General features: G+C 40.4%; 1 protein-coding gene across 1 annotated transcript in view; it reads right to left on the bottom strand.

Moving 5' to 3' along the window:
* Positions 1-20,895, bottom strand: part of plch2a (phospholipase C, eta 2a) — a 65,229-nt gene extending 44,334 nt beyond the window's left edge. Inside the window, exons 1-5 of the mRNA XM_087175416.1 lie at positions 20,705-20,895; positions 15,652-15,875; positions 5,319-5,465; positions 1,026-1,269; positions 643-772 (exon numbers count right to left, since the gene is read on the bottom strand). Of these exons, the coding sequence (XP_087031542.1) occupies positions 643-772; positions 1,026-1,269; positions 5,319-5,465; positions 15,652-15,875; positions 20,705-20,895 (936 nt within the window). The remainder of the gene's footprint in view (positions 1-642; positions 773-1,025; positions 1,270-5,318; positions 5,466-15,651; positions 15,876-20,704) is intronic.
* Positions 20,896-21,568: the final 673 nt, after the last annotated feature.

The raw sequence follows: 21,568 nt of genomic DNA, 5'->3' as shown, positions 1-21,568 counted from the left end.
AAAGCCTTAAGAAACACACAGAAAACATTCCACCTTAAAAGTTGCCCATAGCTGCCAGTATCCTTATTTTTTCTATCTAGCTGTCGCTAACTACTAAAGATGAAAAGCTAAACATCCTTTCATTCATCATTCACTCTTCTAATGGTTTCTTTATTTGTGATACATTTGCACTGGGACAGCTTGTGCTGCTTCCGCAGTGCTGCTGGAAATGAAAGCCTGTTTTTTTCATATAGTCAGTGTGACGTTGGATCGTGTGGTCAGATATAGTTGATTAATTCATGTAAACTTCCCACCGCAGGAACAGTGTTTACAAAACCTTTGAAACGAAGCTCTCTCTCAGTTATGCACAAATGATTCAGATTAAAGATGTCCGACTGTGGCCTTGCCTTCCCTTTTGCTACCAGCTCGATTGCTGGGCATCATCTCACGATCATGGGCTTAACAGGCATTTGGAGAAAAGTATTCGCAATTGAATGCAGCCAGTGTAACTATAAGATCTTTAGATGTCCTTCATCAACATCTGAGCAAAGTGGACTTTTCCCCATTTCCCATTATGAGAAAATACTAAACTGCAGCAAAGACACTGGAATAAAAACAGTGACTGTCCTGTTCACCCCTGATGTGGCCTTGCTGTTTCCGTACCTTAAACATCTGTTTGACCTTCTGTCGGGGCAGGTTGACGTTGAGTTTGTGCAGGAGCTGCAGCACCTCGCTGATGCTTAAGCTGCCATCACCATTCTTATCAGCCTCAGCGAAGGTCTGCTTCAGCCATGTAATGACACAGTGGGTTAGGGAAAGTCAGCATGAAAATTCTGGACATTTATTCTTTTCATTGCTGCTGCTTTTGGTAGTTTGCACTCACAGAAGTGTCAGTATCATAGATAAACTCAGCCTGGTAAACTCTCATATGAACCTTGTCTAATGTTGATGCTTTTCTATATTATGCAATGGATACAGTTGCACCTTAAAATCACCAGTCCAATTAGTACACAAGGTGCCTGTATAACAGTGTAAGTGAAGGATATTGGTCGCGGGTGCGCTGTCTCTTGGCCAGGCTGTCCTCATCACTGATGCCGGCCATCAGATATTTGAGGCCTGTGATCCAGGTTCGCGCCTCCTCTCCAGTGCCGGACACCAGGTCCAGGGACTCCACGTGCTCTCCGTAGTACAGGCTGAAGCAGCAGTTCGGGTCGAAGCTGCCCTCCGCGTAGCGCTGGAAGATTTCTGACTGCTTCCCCTCACACACCTCTCGGATGGAGTCAATGGAAACTGTTGGAGCAAACAGGAAGTCAACAGGTCAGGGATGGAGTATAGGATTTACTTAAAAGTGTCAATCTCAAAGATCGCTGTTTTGTTATCTTTGGCGACACCTATAGCGATAAATGGTAACTGTAGGTTTGTTTTTGAACCAAACTTGTGTGTTATCGAAGTTTATAATATAATAATAACCCCTTTGGTGGCATTGCTCGTTTTACTTAAGTAAACTTTCTCAATAATTCTTCAACCAGTGGAGTGATTAGACCTCCAGGTTTCGAGTCTTGTGGAGTGTCAAAACCCCATTAAACCCAACTTATCCTCCTGCACTAGTATTCTAATCATTTTGAGAATTTCTTAAACAATAGTGACTTAATCACTGTGGAAAGTTTAATGAGAAGATTCTTATGTTGGATATCAGGCTTCATGATACGGGCGATTAAAAATGCTCATCGAGCAGTGCCCAGAGAGCTCTGTTTATTAAGAGACAACATTTATGAGATGGTAATGACATTTTACTGGAAGACACTGCCTTGAGTCATTCATTATTTTTCCCCATGACAGCAAGCACATGGTAAGTAGTTCTGCCACTTGTTCAGCTCATGTGCTAGTTTGGAAATTCTGCAGAGCAGGTTAATTCCCTAGTGTTTGACAATATCCAGAGGAGATATCCATAACACACACACACACCCTCCTCTGCCTGCGTCTCTTTCTGGCCTCCAGCCATACAGTATACTACATGGATGAAACATTGTTTACATACACATTCATAATGCAGTGATGTACATGTAACCATTTTCCCTTATGACCACATGCCGCACACACACCCTCTTCGGGGGCTGTGTGGAAAAGAACCTGTGTATTACTGTGTGTGTGTATATATATATATATATATATATATATACTACTGGATGTCCAAGATGCATCTGACATGACAGTGGACATGCTGGTGACGTGTTGTGTGTGTTCCCACGTGGCTGTCAGTGTTCTCCACAAACCCTGCAGCTGGAGATGTATGGGTACATGTGCTTTTCCTGATTGCAGCACTTTTATAAATCATGCAGGAGAATACTACACATCAGGTATCTGGTAGACAGGTAGTAGTAGAGTAACCACAAATACTGCCTGGAATATTTCATGAGCTGCTAGCAGAAGAGCTTGAGGTTGACGTTGTCTCTTGGTCAGTCCTCAGGGAATGATTCATGTTGATGATTTTCTTCTTGTTTAAGTGTCCCAACAGGTGACAGTTTCCTCTTGCACACTTGAAATACCACAGTCTAATAAGCAGACTGCCACGACATGGATTTGCATGATGTGTGCTGTGGATATACAAGCTTCCAAGGTACAAATAAAATAATAACTTTACTTATGTAGCACTGTTGATAGACCTGATGTACACTATGTGATGCCACGTGTGAAAAGTTTGTGGTAGTTCATTTTTTGAACCTGCTCATGGACCATAACTTAGTGCTCCTGTTGGCCGAGTTCCCACTACAGGGGCTTTGGAAGATTGATTTTTCCTTTTCAGATTTTCTAGATAATACAACAGTATCTCCTCTGCCAGTGAGCGAAGGGTTTTGCTCCTTAGCTACAAATTATTATTATTATTTTTTTTTTTTTGACATAACTTATTCAATCATATTCACAATTTTTCCTGCTGTTTTCTGACTTTTTTCATTCTCTGCTGTATCTGCATTCTTTATAAATAATTTAAAAAAAATTGTAAATACAAAAAAACAAAAAAGTGAGTGGCATGAGTGTATGTATATGTGCAAGGAGGTGAGATGAAATGGGGAAGCAGTGATATACATTTATATAATTCAGATTATGAAGAGTGATTCAGATCACTTCACTGTATTAGTATGGCCTTCAAATAAAAACATCTTTTTGGAGTCTCAAGGAATATGTTACTTGTTTCATCTGGTAAATTTCCCATATGTTCTCAGTCCATATGCTAAGTGCTGCTTCAGAAATCTGTTTCACTTTTCAGTAGAGTGTCTGATTCTGATGATTAGTTTTAACTCTTGGACTTGTGCTGAGGCCGTGCTGTTGGTGTTATAACTCGTGATTATTAGAAGCAGAGGTGTATCATCTCACTGATTTCACACATTACTTGGTTATTTTAGAAATGACTTCGGACAGGCTTGGTACCCGAGGCAAGGCGATTGAGGAGAGCTCAGTCTTTGAGTGTTTATGTGTGTATCCACAAACTGCACAAGCACTACTGAGGTGTATCAGCTATAATTCAGTTGTCAACTGTTATTGCTGTACAGACTACTGGATTTTATCATTCATTCATTGAGTCACTGTCTCACTGGGCTTTAATTTCATGTCATGAATTTTTTTGCCACACAAAGAGAGTCTGATCAGAACTCACATTTACCTGGACTGAATGCTTAGAAGGTAAATCACTGCTTTTACTGGCAAAACTGCATTTTTAAAATGTGTTTTATGGTTGGTTTTCCAATCACTAATGTTTCCTTAAGAAAAGTTAAAGATTAAGGAAATCTGTGACGAGATATTCACCAACCTTTTGGGTAGTGACTAAGAGAATGAGATTGTAAATATGAATATCCTAAAAGAGTTTCCTCCATAAGGCGGCTGGGCTCACCCTCATCGCTCAGTCATCTGGAAGAAGCTGGGGATTGGAGCCACTACTCCTTTGCATTGAAAGGAGCTAGTTAAGGTGGTCTGATCAGGATGCCTAATGGGCACCTTTCACAGGAGGTTTCCCAGGCACGTCCAACTGGCAGGAGCCCCCGGGGTAGATCCAGAACACACGAGAGAGACTTTATATCTCATCTGGTCTGGGAACGCTCCAGGATCCCCAGGAGGAGCTGGAAAACGTTGCTGGGGAGAGGGACGTCTGGACTACCTTGCTTAACCTGCTGCCACTGCAACCTGATTCCGAATAAGCGGCAGAATGGATAGATGGATATTCTGATCTGTGTGTGTATGTATATCATTTTCATTTGGTGGCACGTGTGAAAAAGACACTGTTTGGGCAGATTAAAGCTGATGAATAATTAAGTCGACTTAAGAAGCTTATTAAATCCAGGGCTACAGAGGAGAAAGAGCAACAGGAAACTGAGCCCCTAAGCCCCCATGAGACGTCCAGCTATCCTGGGAGCTGCTGCTAAGAAGTCCCATAGCCCTCTTTTATTCTAAAACACTGCAGGACACAGTTTTGTTTGCTTGTTGCAGTTACTGTGTGCGGAACATAAATGTCCAGTTCTAAATAACAAAAACACTTCATGCCCTTAGGGAATGTATGGGGGTAAAAATTAAATCTAGCAGAACTAAAAGCCTGCCAAACATTATCTGATACACAGACCACCTGGGAGACAGGCACTGGAGAATAATGGTGGCATAATAAAGCCTCCTTTCCAAATGTACCCTATAAATATAGTAATTAACAGTAAAAGATACTGTAAATGATGCCCCAAGATTCTTGCTTTACTTTGTGAATAAACGACTGATATGTGTATCTAACAGGCTCTTGGCAGTAGGACAAGTACACAAGACTCATAAAGTTTTAACTTCATGCATTGAACTTTATTTTCTTTATTATGGCTAAAGCTGTGAAGCAGAACAGATGGTGTACACGCTTTACTGCTTATATCATCTAATGTGGATGTAAACACCTTTAATTGAAGCTGAGAGTCTAAACTAAAGCTGGAGTGATTAATTAGTTTTAAATTATTTTCTGGATTTAACCATTGTTTGAAAATTGATAACACTAGTTATTAACACAAATTTGAACTGCACTTGTCAGGTTAATAATAGCTGGCACAGTCACTCAGGAACTGTTAACAAAAACAGCTGTGGCTCTTGTCTTTCTGACAAACTGAAGTGCCAACGAGGACTCGGTTGAGTCTCTTGGAAGGATGACATTGAAAATTCAGAGTGAAAATAATGGGCTTATGGGATGCCTGGTAACATTCAATGAGCCCTTGCCTGTCACATAAAATATGGCGCAAATGGTTTTCCATAAGTTTGAATTTTGAACACAGATCTGAAATGTTGTTCCCTTGAGACTGTGAGAGAGATGGGAGGACACTTACTCTTGGCTTTTTCATTCTTGCGCGAGGGCCTCCAGCGGATGCAGGACTTGTGTTCATCCAGATAGAAGAACCGCACCAGTCCCTTGGAGCCGCCACGGAGCTTCACCATCTGGGTTCCCATCTGCATGGAGCTCATACATTTCTCCACTGAAGGCAAGAAAACAAGACAGACAGAAAAAAAAAAAGATTGGATTGCTGTCAAAAAGAAAACTGCTGGAGTGTGCACTACAGCTGAAAGTGTGTGTGTGTGTGTTTCTGTCTTAAGCTACCTTTGGGGACAGATTTCAGGCTACAGACCAGTTAACTGAGGCTTGTCCAACTGTACACAATTGGGAAAAAGCTGTGTTTTGGGTCAGTGGCTAAGGTTTAGATTAGGTCAAGGTTAGGGTTAAGCTAAGCTAGGTAGCTTAGGGCTCCCGGAAATTAATGTAAGTCTATATAAAATCCCCAAAAGTGTGAAAGTGTGTGTGTGTGTGTGTGTGTGTGTGTGTGTATTTTCACACAGTTATTTACTTATACACTCACATGAACACACAGCATTGCAAAGCAAACACATTGGATATGCCTGTCAGGGTTTTGCACGTCTCATGGGAGGAAGGAAAGTGAGGGAAGATAGACGACAGCAAGATGCAATTTCTCCACGAAAAGCTCTTAAACAAGATCTTTACTGCACATGGATAAATATGACAGAACAACGACCAGATCAATCAATAAAACCAGGAGCTCTTTTTAGATGTGAGAATTCACATTGTTGCCTAAACTTAACAGAAGTCCTTCAACTGCTAGGAATAAAAGACACCCAGAGAATAAGATGGACTTCATTGAGACATGCCCACTAAAAATACAGTTAAGCCTCTTTGTGACCTTGGCATTATTTTGGGGAAAAATTGGAAAGTTCCTCCACAGGAAGCCAATGGTGTGGCTATCAGGCCTGGTCTGGCTGATGTGGACTGCCACATGCCCCTGGGACGCAGTCACACCCTGTGTGGACATACTATCAATTATCAGCTCCATGTCACTTCCTATCAAACACACACAACATGCAGGAAATTAGGCCAACTCAGCACGCATACATTTCTAAATAAGGTTAGCAGTCACTGGTACACATGACATTCAACATGCCTGCTGTGTGAGTAATGCTGCATTTGAGGCATTTTGGAAAATTCAAGGTGGAGAATAAAGTACATTTTTAGACAAATGCTGTTTCTCAAATGATGCCATTTTAAATAATGCAGCATGAACAAGTAAAGGATGGTCACTATTAAAGCAGGGTAAACTGATGAGAATACTTCCTCCTGTGGTAATGTGGCGAATACAGCCTCATGTCCATTTCCACAGCACTAATGCCATCAGCTCAACAACAAGATTTTTCACATTAAAATCCTACCAGGAAATAATTTAACTTGAATAAGGTGCCTTAAATGTAGAGTTTCATTGATGGTAATAGAATAAAGCAAGACAAAATGACAAAGTGGAATGGACAGGAAATAATAGTGAATATTAATGACAGCAGAATGATGAGCCATGATTCATGATTCTCTTGTTGTACTGATGGAATTACTGCTGAGGAAATATACATAATGTTGAATTTCTCCATAAAATAGGAAAAGATGGAGGGTGTTTTGAGCTTGATTTAATCTGGGACTTTGACATAAATAGATTTAATTTAATTTGAGAATTTACAGCACAGCCAATATTCTTGATGTGCCCTGATTTCATTGTGTTTCTAAATTAAGATTCTCAATTTTGACCAATCGAATGCCAGTTTAATCATGTCTGCTAAAGTTCACAGTAAACACCAGCTCATACTTCAAAGACTGCAGATCACATTTTGTCCTATTTGACCTGAATGCAACACACATCCAAATTGTCTACTGTGTGAGTAAGCAATGCAAACCAGCAGTGATGGATTGCTCTAAGTGAGCATTGATTGGACGTAGCTGTGGTCTCCCTGCAAAGAGCCCACCCCCAGGGCATTGTTAATGTAGTTCAGTCCTGTTCTCCTAACCTCTGCTATTGAATTTCTGCTCAGGACCATATCAGCAAAATGCACAGCTCCACCACGCAACCACCAGTGTAATCTCAGGCTAATAATACACACCAACACAAGACTGGTTCATTTCACTTTGCTCCCTGTGTAGCATCCATGTATTGTTTAACATCAGCTCTTTGAACTCTTGGTAAAGGCAAGCATTGTGTCAGTGTGTAAATGGTTGACAACAACCAGAGGACCAAAAGGTCTCAGTACAAAATGCTGAGATGAGTATGCGGACATTGTTATTAACTGGATGTGAATATTAAAACATTCTGCTCTGTGACTACAACAAGGTTTCTGACCAAGGTTTCCATCTTCAAAGACAGAGTTAAGACCAACAGCGGAGCGGAGAGTTTGCTAATCAGAACCTCTTTTCAGATGGTGGAACAGCTTTAGGGAACGCTTTGACCTGGACCCAAAACAGAGAACACATAATCCTTCAAACAAGACAGACATAAAACAGAGAACTTTCATGTTTAAATTCTTTTAAATTCCTTATTTACATTTTTGAGGCAAAATTCCGACTGTGAAAATGATGAAATGTAGAGATACTACACATCAGTGTCCATGGTAAATCGAGAGCATATTCCATGATCAACAGAAGTCTCTACACTACAGCTGTGTCTCAATTCAGGGACCACAACCTTCGATAGACACGATCTACGAAGCCACAGCCTCCTAAGACCGGGGAGACCAAGAAAACAGAACCGAAATGAGACGGTCTGGTCTACAGAGGATTCCTTATTTTTCCTTGGCTGCTGTTTTGTTTGCGGAGAGATTCATCTGGATTCACCACTGGCGCTCAATGACTCTTGGAATAGGTCCCTGGATCCTTCATTGCACAGGAAACGAAGGACACATTTGTCGGCTGCATTTGAAGGAGCGTTAGAAACTGGAAAGCCTAGTCATGCCGCTGTGACGCAATCAGCCTTCAAATGGGGCCTTCAAAGGATGTGGCCCCTGAATCGAAACACAGCTTATCTCTCTTCACACATAAACATTTCACTGAGCCCTGAAATACTAAGTTGTCACTAGGTCTTGATGTATCATCCTAACTGCTGCACACACTGTGTTGTGGAAAGAAAAACAAAGAGAACAAATGGCTGACAGGAGAAAATACATCATCACAATACATAATCTGCCAAGATAAGAAGTTCACAGATCCTCAGAGTGACTGTGACAAACATTACAATTCTTAACTTTTTCTGCAGATACCTGGAAAAATCTTCTGTGTTCAGGATATAATGTTTTTTTGGATCTGTATTTCAGGTGACTGTTAGAAAAAAGATCAATTTGAGAGAGCGTAGATTTTAAAACACTATTGTTATTATTGTAAAAAAAAATGTTTTATAAATGTGACATATTATTCTTCTATATTTTAACATCAAATGACTAGAGGTGTGACAGTATGTGAATTTATCCTGAACCAGTTGCTACAGGACTAGTTCTATGCACACTGAAGAAAATCATTTCTACTGAATTAGCCTCATACAGGGGTTTTCAAAGTCTGACACTGTGGCCACCCCTTCAATATTTCAGACAAATTGAAGACATTCATCAGCGGATTTATGCACATTTATTGGAAATGATCATATCCTCAGAGAGAGACACACTGAAACAAAAACATGGGTGTACTCAGATTTGATAGTTATGACTCAGAGTATGATTTTTAGCAATCAGGGGCGCTTAAAGTTTTAAAGTACCGTAATATCCTCCACGGTCTGTGTGTCACAGCCACTACTGCTGACTGTGGTGATAAGCAGCCAAATCAGCTGCCTAATCACAGTAACTAACTCCCTGTTGTTTTCAGAGTACCTGCATGCACCTGTCCCTTTCATGGTTTGGTGTCATGGTTTGAAAACCTCTGATTGAATACACTCTTGTTAGGTGTTGGTCTTTTCTCAAGCTGAAGCGAAATTCCAAAAGGCAAGTTGGTGCTGTTGTCTGGTGAAAAATAAACATACTAGGTGGTTTAGTTTTTTTTTGTAAAGCAGGTGGAAGAGTCTCTGCTATCATTTACAACAAACATGCTTAAACATGTACGATAATGTTCCTTCATGCGCACATTTAACTACATCTGACAGAGTTATGACCAAGGAGCCACAACCATGTCTCGATTATAAAGCGGGTTTAAGTTCTATATTAATACTGTAAAAGCATCAAAGCGCTCAGCTCACATAGAAATGCACACAGCGTGCATTCAGAAAGCCCTCAGAAGCCTTAAACAAGCTATCGGGACTTCAGTAACGTTGTGACATCACAACAAAGTAGTCATCGCTCTCAGCCACACCCTAAGCCCCGCCCACCTGGACCCACCATCCAACCTTGCAGTATTTGGTTCCTCTGAGTGTTTACCTGAATGCTACATTTTTTTCGATCACTCACAAAACAGTCAGCCAATCAAAAGAGAGTCTCAGAGCCTCTCTTCTAATTGGCTCACTGATCTGTTGTTACTACAGCGTCCAGAGAGAGGAGATGTAAAACTACATTGAGATGGTTTTTGGTTCTTAAAACCCCAAATATATCTTCTTATGGATATCAACACTTCAACTATCAACATTTAAAACATGTGTTAAGTGGAAAAATAATGTTTTGCAGAAAAACATGTTGAGCATTGGTCCTGATCCCCAGGTATGGACATCATCAACAGTATTGAACCACAGCCCTGTAACCAGCACTGATTAGATGTAATGTCCTGATATCAATATTGATGCAGCAAATCCAAAAATCATTCATAACTGTCTAATGAATATTCACTGTATAATCATTCAGTGCATTTGTACATGAGCCATTTCAATTTCGCAAACCAGCTATCATTGCTGTGTTTGGTTTTCAATTTACTGTGGGAGAATATAGGAGCATACTATCCATAATCAACTGATCCTTAATGATTTTACAGCTTGGACTCTTTCATATGACATAAATGCAACATTATTGATTTCAAGGGAAGAGTTATTTCTGTGGCTGCCAGCTGATTACAGCGTCCGATACCAGTGGCTGTAACAGAGCTAAGGATCTATACTCTATATTCAGCCAGAGAGGGGGCAGTAATCCATGAAATGCACTGCTGTCAAAGTTCGGTTGGAATGAGAGCGTGCAGATTCTGTAGGCTCTCAGATTAGGATGGCAAATGGCTGAAAACTATCTTCTCACAGCAATCTCAATGGCTCATCCTCCTCCTCCTCCTGTCAAAGATAAGCTGCACACTCTCTAACAGCCATCACAGCCTCCTGGCCAACATTTACATTTGCTGCCATCGCTGCCTGTATCCACATCTCACTGTGGAGCCAGAGAGCCCCACTGTGGAGCCAGAGAGCCCCACTGTGGAGCCAGAGAGCCCCACTGTCAACCCAGCATGCGTTCAATACACTGACATTAAAAGGAAACTGACGGATTATCTGATTGTCTAGACAAAGTGGAGTCAAGTTTAGAAGAAAACTGTGGACCCTTTTTAGTCACGTTGCACACACGTTTGACTTCACCAGTGCAGTGAGAGGTTAAATCTCATCAAACTGCAACCAAAGAGAACAGTTTCAACATTGGAACACACTCTGGTTTGCTGCCGCCTTCAACACAATTAACTCACGGATGAAGAGGCAGTGAAGGAGGCAACATTCTGCTCACACTCCCCTGCCAGTCGGCTAAAAGGAGAGTGTTTGCTCCTGTGATGTAGCTGGCTGTGTGGGATCCCCCTTGGGAAGTCAACTAAATCTTTGAAATATCTTCCCACTGTACTTCACTAAGAAGCACTCATGGAGAAGTAGCACCCAAAGGGTGGAGTAAAGCCTGTCAGGGGAGGCTGTAGGTGCAGCCCACTGCTAAAATACATGGCAATCTACCCACCAATTTAAAAAAATTAATTATTAGTCAAGAGACTGAAAAATATCTCAAACATGGATTTGAATAAATTACTACTGCTACATGATAGTCTGACTGCACAAAAATATCATATAAAATATTCAATGTTACTGCATAAAATGAAATAGCAACTCAGAATAACTTTATGTAATATAGTTATAAAAGTAACTCCACATACAGAACATAAAGCACAGTCCATTTAGCAGAAAGTGGTGGAAATGTCTTTGATTCAACTGGAAAGGTTAGTCATAACCTATGGAAGGCTGTCTAAGCCTGGATAATGAAGTCTGGTGTAATCAATTAACCAACAGTCCAGTGCATTGGGACTTGTGTTCACAGTTGGTGCTGAGGCGACACTCTTCCTGTGTCTACAAAGCAATTAAAACATAGATTTAGACTTGTGTGTCTTCCGCATATATAAATATATATACATAAAAATAAATACACATGTAAATAAATATTAGGGGCGAAACAATACCAGAAATTTGGTAGTTGAAATTAAATGAAATGCTACAAATTTTGATACCAAATATGGTATCGACATGGTGTAACAGCTGAGCTGCTTGGATTAGTTTGAGGTGTTTCCTGCATCAAATATAAAATATCTCCATACACCAGTCAACAGTGGGCCTGTTCTTACTCTCTATGTAGATATTAGTTGCTCATTCTAAACTAATGAAAACACGTTTCTTAGTTTCAGGTAATCATACCTAATGAAAACATTATTGCTGGGTGAATTTTGTGTATGAAGCACTTGAATTGTAATTTTATAACATTTACACTATGTCCTCATTAAAAACTAGCCATCTGTGCTGTTGATTTGTTCTGAGGCTGCATGTGTGCAAAGAGCATTTTCAGGTGAGAGAACGCGGCGGTTTATCAACTGAAACGAGCGTTCGTGTTGTTCGTCGTCATCGCTCTTGATGAGGCGTCTTGTGTGCGCTCATTAATCAAGCGTGCAGACAAGATCTGAGCTTGTTTTCAGCTATTTGAATCCAGTGAACATCAGCATTCCTCCAAAATGCATCTTCTTCACATCAACACACTTTAAATCTGTGTTGTATCCATGGCAACAGGCCGAGACCCCCACTAGTAGAGAGTGTGCTGCCTTTCTGTGTGTCTGCTCCACTTTTGTCTCTCTCTCCATCTCTACAAGGTGTTGTACATGTGTATGCTGCTCCTCTCTCTTTGTTCTCTCAGAAACAGTCAGCATGTTTGTTTTTTCTTTTTTTTACTGTCAAACTCTACAGCAGTTCATCCTCTGTCTTTGTCTCTGTCTATGTCTATGACTATTTCCAATGCTAACCTTCCTCCTAGCTTATTGTAATAGCCTTTTTCCGTTTGTTTTTGGTTTCCTTCCTTCATAAGTTGATTTGCTTAATGATTTTGCACTTTAAAACTCAATCATTAAAACAGCTCATTGTGAATTTGTAAATAAATTTTTGTTTCTTGTGTCGTGGTCTTGTCATCAGCTCGTGGAAATGTTATCAGTTCAGTGTTTCCCATACACTCATTTATTTGTGGCGGTGCAACACAATATCAACATTGACCAGCACATATTGACTTTGTATTCTTTCACTGTTTCAAATGGGTAAAATCAATTTCATTGTCAGGATGTGTGGTTCACTCAGCCCCTCCTTGCCCTTCTCTCTCTCTCTCTCTCTCTCTCTCTCTGTGTGTGTGTGTGAACACATATATTATACGAGATCATCTAGATGGATAATCATCAGAAATTAGCAGAGCTGCATTTTTGCGCTGTGCACCCTGGGTATAGATGAATTTCCAAGATAACCTCCACTGGAATCAATGCATACATATCAGACATTCAAACCATATTCGCCATATTCAAAATATGTTTCATCAGGAATGTAGCTCTAATTATATCCAGCACCAGTACATTATTTCTTTTAGACCTCAGCGCTGCTTTCAACACAGTACATCATAAAACACTCATCGACAGACTGGAGAAGTGGGCAGGAATCAGTGATGTGGCATTAATATCTAATATCTAATAAGTGTTTCTCCGTGTCCATGGCTGCTAACTCACTCTATGGGGTCCCCCAAGGTTCAATCTTGGGTCTGATTCTATTTTTCATTTACATGCTTCCTCTCAGCGACATCATCTACAAATATAATGTCCATTTTCACTGTCATGCCGATCACACACAACTCTGTGTAACAATCGGTCATGGTGACCAGTCCAACATAACAACCCTCCACAACTGTCTGAAATAAAATACTGGATGTCAGACAACTTCCTACTATTAAATCACACAAAATATGAGGCCACCGCACTTGATCCCCCAGCTAAAAAGAACCACATTGTGTTTTGAACCAGATTCTTATATTTCAGCCACATATGTGGACTACTGTAACTCCCAATATACCTCAGTCTCAGTCAGAAACCAATCCAGCCTCTAAAGTTAGTTCAGAATGCAGCAGCTCGGCTCCTGAGTCCAGAAAATGTGTTGACATCACCCTGTTCTTAGCATCTCTACACTGGCTGCCTGTATATTTTAGAATTGATTTTACAATTGTTTTAATTACATTTTAATTACACATGCTAGAAGCATGTGAGATTTCTGAGCTTTTATCCCCTTACGAGCCAAGACACAGTCTGAGATCCTCTGGCAGTGCATTGCTGACCATTCCAAGGTCTTGGTGGAAAAACCAAAGGAGACAGGGCCCCTAAACTTTGAAACAACTTGCTAGAGGAGAGCAGACTCTTGGAGTTACTCCCCCATTTTATTTCACTTCTTAAGACACATTTTTATTGCTTATATTGTGTGATGTCTTTTTAATTTGTTTCACATTTTACTTTAATTTGTCTCATGTGAAGCACTTTGTTACTTGTATTGAAAAATATTCTTACCATCATTATTATTATTCTTATTAGTAGGAGTAGTAGTAATAGTAGTAGTATTTCAGGCCTCTTCCTGGGAGGACATTGTAGTGTATGTTGTTACTGTGTAAATCAACACTCCAGTATTTAACAGGCATTAACAGCCCTGCTGGAAGCCACAGTTTTGTTAATGGGGTTAAAGCTGGAAGCAGACGACCAGTGACAGGCGAGGTAGCCATCTTCCACCAAAACACAGCCAACGCTCAGGTCAGGAGGGACGAGCGGGTGTCACCTCAGTGACGTGGCAGGGCGACCTGGGTGGCTGCTGCCCCGCCACCACAGTCACCATATGGGCCAAGTAGGTGGAGTTAGCTACTTTCCTCTGTTAGGGCACCAGGTTAAGTACAGAGGGATTGTCTGGTGGCCATATGTTGTAGTCACACACACAGACACACACACACACACACACACACACACACACACACACACACACACACACATACAAACACGCAGGTGATTCCACAGTGCAGATGGTCATTTTGCTGACGTAGAAACAGCAAACCTGATGAAGACTGAAGGTTAAACACAGGGAGCTTCTTTGATAATTGTGGGATGAGAGAATGAATAACATCCTCCCTGCCCTCAACAGGAAATCAATGAATCTCCGACAGCTCGAGAAGGTGTAGACTGAGCGCTCAGTGGAGCATCTTCTGCATAATTAAGTTTAAAAAATGTTTTTATAAAAGTGTTGAAGTCGCCAGTCGCCTTGTGACCTGCAATGCCCACTATGAGTTATGGTCTTACTAAAAACTTACTGTATCATCTTCAGGCTGTGTGTTCACACTAAACACAAAGAACATTATAGAGATAGTTGAAGAAGTGAATTTGCTCTGGACAGCATGAACTGAGGTAAAGATGGTAGAGTTGCTGGCTAACACACACATACACACACACACACACACACACACAGTAGCTGTCTCGTAAACAGACAACAAATTATCAAAAGACTCAGTTATTTGTTTTACTCCGGCTTCATTTACAGGCAACAAACCAAGCAGGTAGTTCAGTGTTTATGTTTCTGAAATGACGTCTGAGCTTTCACTGTCACAAATGATCATTTAATCAATTAAAATCTGTGTCTGTTTGATGATCAAAGCAGGGGAATTGGTTTCTCTCCCTAAGAAGTCCAACTCTTACTTGGTGAATGATCTGACCGTAACAATGAAAGCGGTCAGATAAAGGTGACTGACCAGGACAAGATAATGATGCACTTCCTCCTAAAATGTAAATCATTCACTGAAATAAGGAACGTTTACTTTTAACAATTAAATTCTGTAATCTGAAATTCCCATCAACGAAATGCCGTCTCAAATTTTAAGATGTGTCTGGAGAAGTAGACAGGGGAGATCCCTGCTGCCCAATATATATCGACATTCCACAACCTGAGGGACAGAGCTCTAAAAAGCTACATTACATCATCGCTGCCTGAGCCTGGAGCCTGGAGCCTCCATAGCCGACCAATTTCCTGCACTGACCACAGAAAAAAAGCTCAGTGCTGCAGTGCTTGTGTAAGCGCAACTCTCTTCAGTGCATCTTACCCATGTAGCCGAGACGCCACTTAGAGAAAGCCACGATGCTGCTGCCTATCCAGAAAAACTCCTCCACCACGCAGGACAGAGAGGCCTGCTGCTGGCTCTTCTGTTTGTCCTTCTCCTCCTCTGAGGAGAAAGCCCCTTTAGCTGGAGGTCCGGGCTTGTCGGCAGTAGGGGCCGCAGCAGTGGCACACATCAGGGCTGAGGACACCGGGCCCATGGGGAAAAAGCTGTTCTTCATGGATGCACTCATTTAGAATAACTTAAATATCAAGTTCCTGCCTAAAAGTCAAAAGGATGCTCCCACAAAAATTTCATTGGAGAGTAAATGAGGTACGCAAAATTGACATTTAACTACAGTACTTACTGAATAAATGTTCTAAATCCTCTGCTACTCCACCTCTATAAAAACTCCCAGACTAACAGTGTCACTTCCTGGTAGTTTCAGAGCAGAATCCAAAGAGATAATGCCACAGAAAAAACTCTTCTGTCTCCAAATGATATCAACAGTTGGTCAATAATCTTGTGATGTTATTACCCCAGCAAACCTGGTCATTGCTCTGCCATCTCTTCAATATTCTTCCATCTCAAAAACCAAAAAGATGCAGCAGTGTGTTTCCAAAGCTACCGTTTGTCTTCATGCTGTGCCATCATTTCTTAATTTTTCCCCTCAGCTAGCATTCGTCAGTAGCGCTGAAAATGTCTGGCTCCTTGTGAGAGAAACTGCGACTGCATGGATGGAATAGCATAAAAGACAAGGAAGCACAACACACCAGCAGTAACTGTGCAACATGTGTTGAGCGGGCAGAAATCCTAAATCCCTAGGAAGCAGTAATCCTGGTCGAGGAGATTTGCTAAATGTGTTCAGTGAAACGCAGTGACCCACAGAAAACGCCAGCACGTGAAGACAGTAGGACATGATAGACCCCTAATAAAGACGGAGCTTCTTTTATGCTCCAGGACCAATTAAGGAGTGTGTTTCATGTCAGAGGGTGTTTCCTCTGAGAAGTCAGACAGACAGAGCTACGATGTTCATTCACCTGTCTGCGGACACCACACAGTTAACAAGCCTTTTATCAATTACCCTGCACTCACTCTCACTGTCATTACCATCAGCGCTGACTGAAAACTGTATTTCCTTCTTTCAGTTTGCACGTCAATCCTTTAACCACGCATACTTGAGCAATTACAGCAGTTCTTATTGGTTTACCATGTGTTTAAATGTCAACACCATAATGCAAACACTGTGGACTGAACTAGGTCCAGTTTCAGGCTGACTCCTGACAGTGGGATGCGGCAGTCCAAGCAGGTTGAGTGGTGTCAAACATTGTCAGCCAGACTGCTTGAAAAAACAGGTGCACGGTCCTGAATATGGAACTGTTTCACTTATACAACAGAGGAAATCTGAGCCCTGCACAGAGGAGGCTCCAATACTGTCGATAAGTAAGAAAACCTCATTCATATCACATTAACATCAGTTGATAAATAATCAATAGAAATGACAGAAAATCAGCCGCACAACGAAACATGGCAATGCGTTGTATTTGTCTATAGACAGACATAGTGTTTGTATAAACAAGATATTTTGTGACTGCAGCTAAAAAGTTTAAACACAAACAGAACATTACCTTAACAGTGTTGACAGGCTTGTAAATAAACATGCAAGCAATATTTTTTGTGTGATAATTAATATCATGAAGATTTCATCTTCTAACGACAATATTTTTTGTGCGTATGAAAAAAGCCTTTTTCACACAAACATCATAAATAAACTGGCAATGGACAAACTATTAAAATGTTTAAATAGTAGGGATCTTAACAGACAATGTGAGCTGTGCTCCACCTCCTTTGAATCACCTGGATACTACAGAAGACTGAAGAATAACAGGCTAAACATGAGTGTCCTAGTCTACAGACGGCTTAGCATAGTATCATCACAACTTCCTGCTCCCACAGCACCACGCACACCATGTGGCAAGAGGCGGCTGAATTTCTCAGTTCCGTCAAAGAAACAGCGGACTGCTGCTAACACATACAGTAGATCACATAGTTCAGACACAAACTCATTTCATTTCAAACTTTCCAGCCTATTATGCAGTAAAATACAAATCTTCCACCCTGACAAGTGCAAATCAAAGCTGTGTGGATGAGGTTACAGCATATATAATACTGACAATCCTATCCTTAAGACGTGTAGGAGGGAACACTGTCTAATTCTGACAGTGACAACTAGCTGTGAGAATTATCTTTTATTCTGTCTGAACAATCAAAATATTATTCAAATCACAATATGGCCAAGTGCAATATCCAAATCACAGGAGCTGCCATTTTTCGGTAGAGGTAAAATGTGTCACAACACACAACTATGAAGCATTGTTGTGCTACATAATAACATAATAACATTTTATTTATAACCACCTTTAAAGACATCCAAAGACACTTTACAAATCCAACAATACATTCAGAACATAAAGTCATAGCCCAAGTATGTAACCTAATGCTTTAAAACAAAAATAACGTGAGTCCTTCTGAATTCCTGCAAACCTTCAATGCCTGAATTTCTCAGGGTTCAACATCTCAGTCAACTGCAAACAAAGCAGCTGAAAGCAGATTCTAAACAAAGGCAACAAGTGCTGTTCATCTTCAGCATGACACATGAACAGATAATTCACGTGATGGACATGATATCACCAGGTAAGTGCTCAAAAACCTTACTCTGTGTGTGTGTGTGTGTGTGTGTGTGTGTGTGTGTGTGTGTGTGTGTGTGTTTTAGGGAATTACAGAGAGAGGTGAGGTCACTTTTAAGCCCAAAGTTAAAATCAAGGCAGCAGCAGAGGTCAGGATACAGTGCACATGCACGATCACAATCAGCGATATTTCTGCTCCACAGACACTGAATCATCTCTGAGAAATGAGACAGGCAAGCCAGCTTCATGCCAGGTGGAGTGAAACACTGAGTCTGCAGCACTGACGCTGGGCCTTCATGAGTTTTTGGCGTATTTTTAGAGTTTTCCTTTTTCATGTGATCAAACCGTTGTCAGCCATTCTCTAACTTCTGATTAAAATCCACATTATAAGACAAGAAATCCCTTTACCAAAATAATAATATGAAACATTCAGTCTTATCAACATATATCAATACAATCGATCCAGGAAAACCCCATTCTACTGCACTGGTAATCAAAGTGGCATGAACAATCAAAATGGATCATAACCTTCATATATATATATATATATATATATATGCACACATACATATACATAGACGGACTACACTAAAACACTTATTTTTAAATCAAACTAGTACTTGCTTTATTGGAAGCCAGAGGCTGCCAATAAAATGAAATAATTGAATGAACTTTAAATGTCATTTTCCATTAATGTGGACATGATGTTACAAATAAAAATAAACAAATAAATAAATAAAAATTTCATTTTCATCTGTACTGGCCCCGCACACAAGATTATGTTATCATCTTTTGCACAAAGGTTTTTGTAATAAAATCTTATTACCTTCACCAAGGAGGTTATGATTTCTCCCAAATCTGTTTATCAGCAGGATTACACAAAAAGTACTGAACCGAATTGCACTGAACGTGGTGGAGGGATGGATCATGGGCCAGGGAAGAACACATAATTACATTTTGGGGCATATCCAGATCATTTACTATGAATTTGATTTATTTTCTCTGAAATCTAGTTTATATGTTTTTGAAATCAGCCTTGGTGGAGGTCTGCGCTCTAAGGTGGCCGCAAGATTTATTTTTCTTTCCTCTCCTTCTTTTTTATATAATTGCATAACATGTACCAACGAAGATCCCTGGCCAGTTGTATAGTTTGTTCTAACCAACAGGCAATCTGGAGGCCCCACGTGAAAATAATTAGTGTGAACAGCTTATTATCTTCTGCACACAAAATTAATAAGACCATTTTTTCAAGTCTTTATATATTGTTGTGTTTTAATATGCATAATGAGTTTAGCTAGTTTGAGATGAAAACCAAATATATAAGTCAAATTTAATTCCCCTTTGTTTACCTCACACATTGCCTGCCAATTAGAAAATGAATGAAACGAATAAGACTACTTCACATTTAATTTTATTTTCCCCTTGACACTCTTATGCATAGGAATACACAAAATCCAATTGACATGGAAGCTTTCATTTACATTTTGGCAGTAATTGCATTGTCAAATGTTTTGAAATACACAAAAATGTAATTATGTCATTTTAATATTGACAGCCACTGAATTCCATACTCCACAGGTTGCCCTATATGAGCTAATAGATACAACAATAACCTCATGTCATACTAGTAAGGGGTCACCAGGAGTCAGTCAACTAAATGACAACATTTACTTTTTTCACTCTGCCACATTAATAATGCTGAAAGTTGCCCTTAACTCCAACAACCTTTTGTTCAAATGTGAACAGCCCACTGCTGAAGCTTAAATCATTTCCAATTTAGAACAGCAAAACTGTTAAATAAGGCTTTACCTTCCCACTGTGTGATCTATAATTAAACAGAGTGCCTGGCCTAAAATTATGTGGAGTGATCCACACCAGAGCAGCGTGGGCCCCGTCTGTGTCGGCAAAACCAGACTGTAGAGAGAAGACACACTAGTCCTAATGTGCTTTGCTTGTCACCACTGCTCTGTGCCCATTGACTGAGGGCAATCTTTGAATCGATACAAAATGTCTCTAAAACATTCATCAGATTTAATAACTCGTTAACATGCGACTCCAAATCTTCAAGAGTAAGAGGCTGCATGCAGACAGAGCCTGGTAGGGAGAGCCAGCCGACCGAAAATCAAATATTTGAAGTAAATAAAATGCTGCTTCATGGATCATTTCAGCCCCGAATTTATCGGAAGACCACTGATAATTTCATAAGCATTGCATTACGTCATATTTTCCTCAAACACATATGCAAATAAGCAGGGAAAATGAAACTCATAGAAATCCTAATGGAGCTTGGAACATCAGCAGTGTGTAAACCCCTGGTGTTTGGCGTCAGGAGAAGAGGAAGCAAAGAGTGAGTGAAACAGCAGTTGGCTAACTCACCGTGGCCCCGGAACTTGGCTTTTTCCACATTTCTGCCAGGCAGACATTTTGAAATACTGTTTTCAAACGGTAAGTTGAGTTTACTGTGTCGTTTTCGCACCTTGGACCAAGTGGCATAAATATGAATTTTCGACGACTTGTCATTGAGATAGCAAAGATTAGCGGAGTCGAGGAAACACTGTGGCATAACAACTCAACACTGTGGAGTCTCATGAAAACACCGAGAAACAGGCGAATTGTAACTTCCTGTATCTCTTATCAAAGTATTACAAACAAAGATATGACAGTGGAGTCAAGTTTCTTCATAAATATCCACACTTAATGAAATGACTCATATCACTGGGACTCTTTTTCCGGATCTCATTACCCAGGTAGCTAACGCAGGTGCACAGGCCTGTGTTGCATTTGGGCACACGTTAGAAAATGGGAAATGTAGCAACTGCGACAAAATGCCCGTTTTAAAATGTTTAATAACTATGAAATCCTGTTAAGTTCATTTGTTAAGTTAACCCGGGTTTGGAGAAATAAACATTTCTCATCAAAATAATAATTTAGCCTAAATGACGGAGTCCTGCCTCAGTTCCACTTGCTCATTGTAATTCAACCTGGAGGCATTTTTCAGCATTCTTTGGGAAAAGCTGAAATATAAAACTCGAGTATGTATGTTCTTATTCTCAGAAAAATTGATATATAGTAGTGACAAGTGAAATACTCCTTGTCATTTTACCAAAGATAAAATATATTAATATAAATGGCATTTATGAACTACAGCTCCCAAAAGAGGAGACACTGGCAACACTTCTGCGGCTAAGCCTCAGGGGATATGTTGTTGTCCCAGAGTCACTGCAGACAACTACAAA

This window comes from Seriola lalandi, unplaced genomic scaffold (assembly GCF_002814215.2).
Source record: "Seriola lalandi dorsalis isolate HSWRI2012SDOR001 ecotype SW California unplaced genomic scaffold, Sedor1 jcf7180002054469, whole genome shotgun sequence".
NCBI classification, from domain to species: Eukaryota; Metazoa; Chordata; class Actinopteri; order Carangiformes; family Carangidae; genus Seriola; species Seriola lalandi.
This window is presented reverse-complemented; position numbering and strand designations above follow the sequence as displayed.